Source organism: Gymnoscopelus braueri (genome assembly GCF_963280865.1).
Source record: "Gymnoscopelus braueri genome assembly, chromosome: 17".
Taxonomy (NCBI): Eukaryota; Metazoa; Chordata; class Actinopteri; order Myctophiformes; family Myctophidae; genus Gymnoscopelus; species Gymnoscopelus braueri.
Window position 1 is genome coordinate 37,307,539 of NC_137617.1, and position 9,498 is coordinate 37,317,036.

The 9,498-nt window shown below is 44.4% G+C and overlaps 1 protein-coding gene across 1 annotated transcript; it reads left to right on the plus strand.

Moving 5' to 3' along the window:
• Nucleotides 1-296: 296 nt before the first annotated feature.
• Nucleotides 297-2,039, plus strand: LOC308105119 (uncharacterized protein; the record flags this gene model as incomplete). The annotated part of the gene is made up of 1 exon (XM_080455751.1): nt 297-2,039. The coding sequence occupies one exon, from the start codon at nt 297-299 to the stop codon at nt 2,037-2,039; it is 1,743 nt and encodes a 580-aa protein (XP_080311877.1).
• Between the last annotated feature and the right edge of the window lie 7,459 nt (nt 2,040-9,498).

The following is a 9,498-nucleotide window of genomic DNA, read 5'->3' on the forward strand; positions in this document are numbered from 1 at the left end:
AACCTGTGTTGTGGTTTTTTAAATTTAAGGTTGTTTTGTATGTCTGAGATCATTCATTCTCCCCACAGTGATACCAGCAAGCCGTGGGCAATACAGTGGAAAATTCACACACCGGCGCAAATGGGCGTGGTGCGGCAACGGTTTGCGTTGTGAATGGACGTCAGTCCATAGCTCACTCAGCCATTCTTAAAACCGCTGTATGCCCGCCTGACCCAACATGCCAGAGTCAGACCAGACTTACAAGCGAGATACAGGGAGATATACAGCAACGGAACAGAGTGAGAGACTCTGAAATTATGGCCCAATTACCGGTGAACCTTGCGCTCCAGCCAGTCATGGCGGAAAAGGAGCCATTTGAGAAGGTTTACCAGGTGGGCTCGGTGATCGGCTGCGGACGCTTCGGCACCATATATGCAGGCAGCAGGATAGCTGACAGTGCACTGGTCGCGGTGAAACACATTGCCATGGAAAGGGTGGAAAATTGGGGAACAATCAAGGGCTCCATGGTGCCTCTGGAGATCCTGCTTCTGAAGAAAATGGGCGGAACGTCGTTCAGTGGGGTCATCCGACTGCTGGACTATTATGAGCAGCCGGATGGTTGGCTTATCATCATGGAGCGCCCAGAGCTAGCCAAGAACCTGTTAGATTTCATCATCGAGAAGGGCTCCCTGGAAGAGGAGATGGCACGGAACTTCTTCCGCCAGGTGCTGGAGGCGATCCGGCACTGCTACGCCTGTGGCGTGCTGCACAGAGACATCAAGGACGCAAACCTGCTACTAGACCTCCGCACTGGGGAGCTCAAGCTGATCGACTTTGGTTCGGGATCGATTCTCAAGAACACGGTCTACACTGACGTCAGCGGTACACGATTGTACAGCCCGCCCGAGTGGATCCGCTTCCGTAGATACCACGGTCGCTCAGCGACGATATGGTCACTAGGCGTGCTGCTGTACTCCATGGTGTGTGGGGAAATCCCTTTCGAACAGGACGAGGACATCCTGGCAGGAAACCTCTTCTTCAGAAAGAGGATTTCTCCCGAGTGCCAGCAGTTGGTCAAGTGGTGCCTGTCTCCGCGGCCATCGGACCGGCCCACGCTGGAGCAGATATTCGAACACGCCTGGATGCGGGCCCTCGTCGTTGGCCAGCAGCCAGTCATGGTGGAGAAGGAGCCATTCGAGAAGGTTTACCAGGTGGGCTCTGTGATTGGCATCGGGCGATTCAGCATGGTATATGCAGGCAGCAGGATAGCTGACTGTGCGCTTGTTGCAGTGAAACACATCACCAAGCAATGTGTGGAGAGCTGGGGCACGATCAACGGCTCCATGGTGCCTCTGGAAATCGTGCTCCTGAAAAAAGTGAGCAGTGGAGCATACTGCTCGGTCATCCGCCTGCTGGACTACTACCAGCAGGCAGACGGCTGGCTTATCGTCATGGAGCGCCCAGAGCTAGCCAAGAACCTGTTAGACTTCATCATCGAGAAGGGCTCCCTGGAAGAGGAGATGGCCCGGAACTTCTTCCGCCAGGTGCTGGAGGCGGTCCGGCACTGCTACGCCTGTGGCGTGCTGCACAGAGACATCAAGGACGAGAATCTCCTGCTAGACCTCCGCACTGGGGAGCTCAAGCTGATCGACTTTGGTTCAGGGTCCTTTCTCAAAGACACGGTCTACACCGATGTCAACGGTGGTCCACCGTTGTACAGCCCTCCCGAGTGGATCCGCTCCCATAGATACCATGGCCGCTCAGCGACGGTGTGGTCGCTAGGTTTGCTGCTGTACGCCATGGTGTGCGGGGCGATCCCTTTCGAACAGGAAAAGGAGATCCTCACGGGACGCCTCTACTTCAGAAAGAGGCTTTCCCCCGAGTGCGAGCAGTTGATCAAGTGGTGCCTGTCCCTGCGGCCTTCGGACCGGCCCACGCTGGAGCAGATCTACGAGCACGCCTGGATGCAGGCCCACGCCGTCGGCCAGCTCCAGCCAGTCATGATGGAAAAGGAGCCCTTGGGGGTCTTGGCCGGAGACACCCGCCGATGGACCATCTAACTGGACTCGTCGTCCAGCACAAGCTCCAGCAAGGAAGAGCCTCTGAGGATTCAGAGATGCAGACTGAAAAAGCCCCTCGTCCCTGTGCCTCCCGCTGACAACAGCCAGGATTGCCACTATACGCCAGCTTGGCGAAACACACCCCTGTGTATTTTAAATTGACTCTTTTTATAGGGTTTTATAATGTATTAGGTTTTTATTTAGTCCTTCCTTGTTTTATTTTATTAATGGGCTTGATCTTTTGAGAGAGCTCAGTTATGTTATTTAGGAATTTTTAGGAATTATTTAGATGCATGTTATTTTAGACAGATGCTAGGTTTGATGTTTAACTGGCATCCTAGGTTCTTTGAAGGACTATATTGTTTATTTGCACTCTACCTATGTGACTATTCAACCTGTCATTTGTTCACTAGGGTTCATGCTATTTAATCTGATTCGTAAGTCGTTCTGGATAAGAACGTCTGTTAAATGCCTTAGGTGTAACTTGTAAATTGTAAACTGACTTCAAGTCAGAATAGCAACTGGACCAAACTATCAATGAGTTGAGTTGTATCAGGTTCCATTCCCAGTACCCATGTTGCTCTTTGCTATTTTACTTGTCTAGCATGTTGAAATTATTTTGATTTTATTTTTATGTATGTCTCTGCTACCCCAACACTCAGTTTACACATGCATTTCATTTGCACTCAAAGGACCGCAATGGAAATTAGCTTTGTGTTTTATCCTTTGACAGATATGTTCAAATATATGGTCATGTATATGCATTTTTGTCAATAAAAACAATCAATCAACCAATCCAACCAATCATCCAACTAACCAATCAATCCATTTTCATTATTTATTTATTTTTTACGTTTTCTAATTTAGTCCTCAAAACTTTGGCACGCGCTAGCCCTGCCATACTCTCACCTAGAAGCTTTGTTCAAACTTCAAACATGTTTGTGTCCTTTTGGGACTTTTTGAATTTCATTGGAATATTTTATACTTCTTGAAATATTTAACTCTTAAGACATCATTTTATTTTAGGCCAATACACCCGGGTCATGAATGATTCTACATCTGCCACCCACACACCAGGAACACAGTACCTATCTAGTTTTATTTAACACGTCCACATTTTTTTACTTTTATTTTATTGTTTCCTAACAGAGGAACTCCGAGCTCTTACTACGTACACAACCCTAGTCACAGTTATTACAGTAAATTACAATATTGACATTACATGCGTAAACTGTATTTGAATCGGTTATTCTCAACCTTTTTAATTTCAAGGACCTCCAGTTTGAAATGCATTAGGCCGCAGACCCCCAATTTGATACGATCGTTTATCTCTGGGACCCCAGTATACACTGTAGAATCCTCAGTGTTAATATAAGATACCCAATAAGGATACATTTGTACCCTTGGTCATCCTAGCCTCGTTTCCAGCCTTACTCATCTGCAAAGAGAAGAGCGATCTTTTCCGGGGAAACCGGCTAGGTCTTTAGACACTCAACCGGCCAGGTCTTGCCCAGTCATCCCCAGATCCGATGTTGACAAACAGACTCAGTGATCTGATTGAATCTATCCTGTACTTACTGAGGCCTGTAAGTCCCTGATGAAACTCCATCCTCTCTGGGCTTATGCCATCTCGTCCACTTGTTGATACGACAGCCCCTTCTACCTTCATCTGCTCTGTGCTTCGTCAGATGGTTCTAGGGTCTTCCTCTCTTCCTGCTGCCTTGTGGGTTACATTTATCCTGTATTTAATGATAATATTTAAATAATGTTACTGTAGTACGACTGCTACTGCTGTTATTTTTCTTTTATTTTCATGTTGTTCTGTGTCGATGCTTATTTTGTTCTCGCAAAAGATTGTTTTGTTTCTGGATATATTTTTATTGAATTTCAACGAGGAAAGCACTCTGAACAAGCCTACGCAGCTTCCTTCCTTTTCTGCACTGTAATTATGGTTTCTTAATTTTATACAGTACTTGCTTTTATATTGGGCAAATAATCTAATCTAATCTAAACTAATCACCTAAACTACACAAAAATAAAATGAAATGAAATAAAATAAAATAAACAAACTGCTGCTACTACTATTACAATTAGCCAACCTACTACAAGCCTCATGTCAATTAGTTCTATTGTTAACTTTAAGTCCTCCATATAATCCTAGTTTAGTTTTAGCAGGTACCCATGTTGTTTTTGTTATTTTAGTTGTCTTTTACATTGTAAATTGTGATACCCCCCCCCCCCCCCCACACACGCCACACTCTCAAAGGACCACAACGGAAATAAGCTCTCGAGCTTATCCTTTTGAAAGATATGTACAAATATGTTAATACTACCACTACTACGACTATTAATAATAATAAGCCATAGCTTGTATCCCCCACTCTTTTCATTTCTTTCCAATAAATCATTTAGTCAAATAAAATAAAACACCTTGAAAATTTACAGTAAAATACCTACAGTAATTCTCTCAAACCACCAGTGCTTATGGAAGGTAATAATATTCAAGAAAAGGTTATGACAAGAAAGACATTAAAATCCAGGTCCAGGCACTAGTAAGTACAAAAGGCCTTTAATTCAATGGGCTAGATTCATTAAAATACATCAACGCGTGTCACACCCTGAAGAAGGGGCAAGCCGACAACACGCTGGTGAATCTAGCCCATTGAATGAATGGCCTTTTGCACTTTTCAAACCTACCCTGGATTTTGTTATGTCTTTCTGGTCATAACTTTTATTTTTTCTTGTTTTATATTACATTTGGACTAAGGTTATTATAGTTTTGAATTTTCCATTAGTTTATCTTCATCAATTGCAATTAGTTTTAATTCATTTTTAAAGCGGGTTTGCTAGTTTAGTTTTTATTTTGGTGCAGGTGGTGATGGTGAGGGGGTTATAGGTTCAGCATTTTGTCCACAGCTCTGAGAAAAAAGTTGTTTCTCAGCCTGTTTTCCGTGCGCATATAGTTCTAAGCCTGTCTGAGGGGACGGTGGTGAAAAGGGAGTGTACTAGGGTCTATTGGGGGTGTCTTGAGATGTTAGAGCCCTGTTTGTGGAGAGTGGATGTCACTCAGGTTTGAGAGTGGGAAGCCGACAAGCCACTGAGCACTGTTTTGTGCTGCAGGCCTTTCCTGCAGTGTAACTAGAGTAGGCTACCAGTCTTGTACAGCACCAGGAAAACCGTTGATCAACAGTTTTTGGAGGGATGTTGGTTCCACACCCTTAGGACACAAATAACATCACGAGACAGGCCCTGGAAACAGGGTAGGCCGAGAAACACCTGGAGACGTTCCACACTCCAAGACCTGAAGAACATCGGAGCTAGTGAGCTGGCAGGAAGCTAAAGCCTAGAAGAGAGTGAGATGGAGTGCTCTGGTGAACGCGGCCTATGCCCCTCGACGGGGTAAAAAGGATTAAGTCAAGTATACGTCAAGTTGGTTCCACCTCAGGGCCCTCAGAAAGAAGAGGCGATGCTGAGCCCTCTTGACCAGATGGGAGGTGTTCAGGCTCTAGTCTAGGTCATGTTGGACCCCCAGGAACTTGAAGCCGGCAACCCGCTCAGCCTTCTCCCTGTTGATGCACCGTCCAGTTGTCACAGCCTTACCTAGTTCTTTAGTATGAGTCTGCCAGAGACCACCTGCAAACAATCACCTGCGGAATCAAGCCAGTCCTAAGCAAGCCTTTCCCCGATCGTCTTGTTTCATGCCAAGCTATGAAGCCATTTGCCAAGCCTTGTTTTTGTGAATTGATTCTGACTTTTTTTGATTTTTGATTCTGACTTTCTTTTTTGATGATGAAGATTTTGCCAAGCAGGTTTTGTTCAAAACTCACACAAATCGGTTCACATTCTCCCTGGAGTCATGTGATCAAAGTGATCAAAAATGGCCCAAATCCTGAACCCAGTGTCCGATCTGGCCCAAATCACATATTGAGGGGCCTCTAAACAACGCAGAGCCAAAAGTGATTTCACTAACACCCACAAAGGTGCCACAAAAGCTACAAATGTCACTGTTTTAAAATGGCTTAAGAAAGATAACAACAATCAAAGGCAATTAAATGCTTTTAACTCCCCACTCTGCAACTTTCTTAAAATGGTGTCATTATCTTATGGTCTATTATTAGGAGGACAGGTGACAGTTAGTGAGCAGCAGGATGGATTTATATAAGAAAGAATACTACAGATGCACTGTTCTCCCTGAGAGTGTTGATGGAGAAGTATAGAGAAGGGCAGAAGGTATTGCATGAGGACGTCACTTACTTACTTAGGCCTTTAAATTCCCTGAGGAACATAGGCCATCGATGAAACTCCTCTTTGGTCTTGTGCCCTCCGCTCCAGTTGTTGCCATGACAGCCCTTGCGCCTTCATCTCCTGCTCTGTGTTTCTTCTCCAGGTGGAATCCTCCTGCCTTGCGGCGCCGGGTTCCAGCGTGTTTTGTATTTGATCTATAATGAGGACGTCAGGAGTGGCAGAAAGGTATGTCAGAGTAGTGCAGGATATGTATGTATGTGCAGTGTGACAGGCGTGAGGTGTGCAGTATAGGGGTTATGGATGGGTTCACGGTGGAGGTGAACCCTTCTCTTGATCGTATTGGTAATGGACAGGTTGACAGGTGAGATCATCCATTAGTCACCGTGGACTATGATGTTCACGGATGACATTGTGACATGTAGTGAGAGGAGGGAACCAGGTTGAAGAGAGTCTGGAAAGGTGGAGGTATGCACTGGAGAGTAGAGGAATAAAAGTCAGCAGGAGTAAGACTGTGAGTGTGAATGAGAGTGAGGACAGTGGAACACTTACTATGCAGGGAGTAGAGGTTGTGAAGTTGAAGGAGTTTAAATTGGGGTCAACTGTCAAGAAGAGAGGTGAAGAAGACAGTGTAGGCAGGGTGGAATAGATGGAGATTAATGTCAGCAGTGATTTGTAACAGAAGGGTACCAGCAAGAGTGAAAGGGAAGGTGTGTAAGACACTAGAGAGACTAGCTGTACGGTTTGGAAATAGTGGCTCTGATTAAAAAATTGATAAGATCAGCAGTGACCACTTTGTAGAGGGACAGCCCAGGTTGGAAGGTTTGGGGATAAAGTCAGAGAGGTGAGGTTGAGATGGTTTGGAAGTGCGGAGGAGCAATGATGGGTAAGAAGGATGCTGAAGATGCTGCCGGGCAAAGATGCAATGGACAGGAACGTATGGAAACACATGATCCGCGGCCCCTTATGGGAAATAGCAGAAAGAAGAAGAGCTCCGGCAGGCAGGCGATGTTATTGCGTTTTCGTCTGTCTGTCTGTCTGTCTGTCTGTCTGTCTGTCTGTCTGTCTGTCTGTCTGTCTGTCTGTCTGTCTGTCTGTCTGCCTGTCTGCCTGTCTGCCTGTCTGCCTGCCTGCAATTAGTCTCGCAAGCTACTTAGGGTATCAGCATCACTTTTCTTGTGCACGCTGCCAGCTGGAGCCTATAGCTCAAATTGGTCAACGACAACCAGTTACTTTTGTAAATTAATAATCACAGAACAATTGTCCCTCAGACTATGACTATGGGATACACGTCCCGCCAGGCTATGGACCAGAACTAGTCAATGGGGCACAAAAGTTGTTACAAATACAGCATTTTCTTCTGTAAATAGTCACATCAACATTGTTCTTGTCATGTTTGTCCTAATGATGACAACAAACATGCCATACTACCAGTCGATGTGTCCACTGTCCAAAGCTTTCTCTCCTATAGCCTGTCTATACTACTACGCCTGTATTACATTGTGTGGGCTCGATTAGCCTAAAAATCTTTTTTGTTAAAAAAATCTAATAATGGAGGCTAGCTGTGGCTCCTCTCACCCTTTTCAAAAGGCAAACAATGGGTTAGCCCTTTGCACTTCTGCTCGTGGCTTGAGCAAAGGAAAGTTTGAAAACCCCTGAGGCAGGGCATGCCTCCAGGCAGAGATTTGCGTTCTACTGTGTGCACACCTTTCTAGGGACTGTTATCTGCATTCTATAACACACCAGCGGCACACTCCATCTACTCCAGTGTGGGGTCGTAGGAAAGCTACAATTAACTGTGCGGCGCAGTCTCGAGAGATGCTCGCAGTAACATCTGGAATGTTAATTTGACTCTGTGAAGGTGTCAAAATGGACATTTGTGGGTCAGTTCTTCCACTTTCCGAGTTAAATTAACACCAAATGTTGTTTAAAAGGCCTTCCTCTCATTCATAATTAAAATCGTCCTTTGTCATGTGCTAACTAAACCATTAATTCAGAGAGAGGAGCCGTTATAGAGCCCCTGGCTCCCTGCATGGGTACCATGGGGGGCGGTGGTGGGGAGGAGATTGGGCCATTGGCTGTTCAACACTAATGGCCCCCAGTGTGTGCCAGCCATTAATCTCAACGAGGAGTAAAGTGGCTCAAGCCCAGGTGCATTCTCAATGTTCCCCCTATGTTACAGAGATTAATGGAGTTCTGTCTTTGGGCACTTCACTCTAACCTCTTTGGTATTTAAATGGCTGATAACAATGCACTCACCTTTGCTTGACATTGCTTGATTTTCTATAATCACGAATAAGGCATCATTTTGAAATGCACTTTTCTTCCCACTCTAAATACTGTCATTTTCTAAAGAGGTCACTCTTTTTTTGTGACTGCACATATATCATATTAGTTTTTCTTTAATTTTCTTCTTCTTTTTCACTGTTTTTTATGTGGTTGTGGGTCTCAGTGTGACTTCTTGCTTTGCCTCAAGGAGGAACCATTGAATACATTTTTAAGAAGCCCGTTGATCATTTATGGAGAATCACAAATATGGCACAAAGACGTTTGAGCCTTTTATCATTTTTGTAACATTGCACTAGATGGCGCCAAGTGCACAATCCTGTAATCACTTTCGAGATGCCATACTTTATGAGCCAACTGCCTGAACCCAGATGAGAGTATTCACTCTTAAAATCATCACACAACAGTTGCTACATTACTATAATTCACATCTCCTTTTAGTCAACACACATTAGACAGGTTGCTGTGGGGAAAAATCCCAGGTAAATGTTGAAAAAGGTGGCATAGCATTCATTAACATCCAGTGGCGTAAAGTAACTGTTTACTATTTATTATACTTTTACTGCACTACAATTATTTGAAAACTTCAGTTATTAGTTACTAGTTATCTACAAGCTCACAATGCGTCGCAATGCGACGCATTGTGAGCTTGTAGATCTGCTATTTTCAAAAGATTTGTATGCCTTGTAGGGCCTATACATTTGAAATGGGACTGCATAATGAGTACTTTCTACTTTTGGGTACTTTAAGTACATTTTGATACCAATACCTTTGTACTTTTACTCAAGTACATTTTGAATTCCGGACTATTACTTGCAATATTGATAATTGATAAATTGATAATTACAATATATTTAAAAAAAATTACTTTTCCCACCACTGTTAGCATCTAATCAGTTATGCACAGTTCTAATCAATTATGCATTGTTCA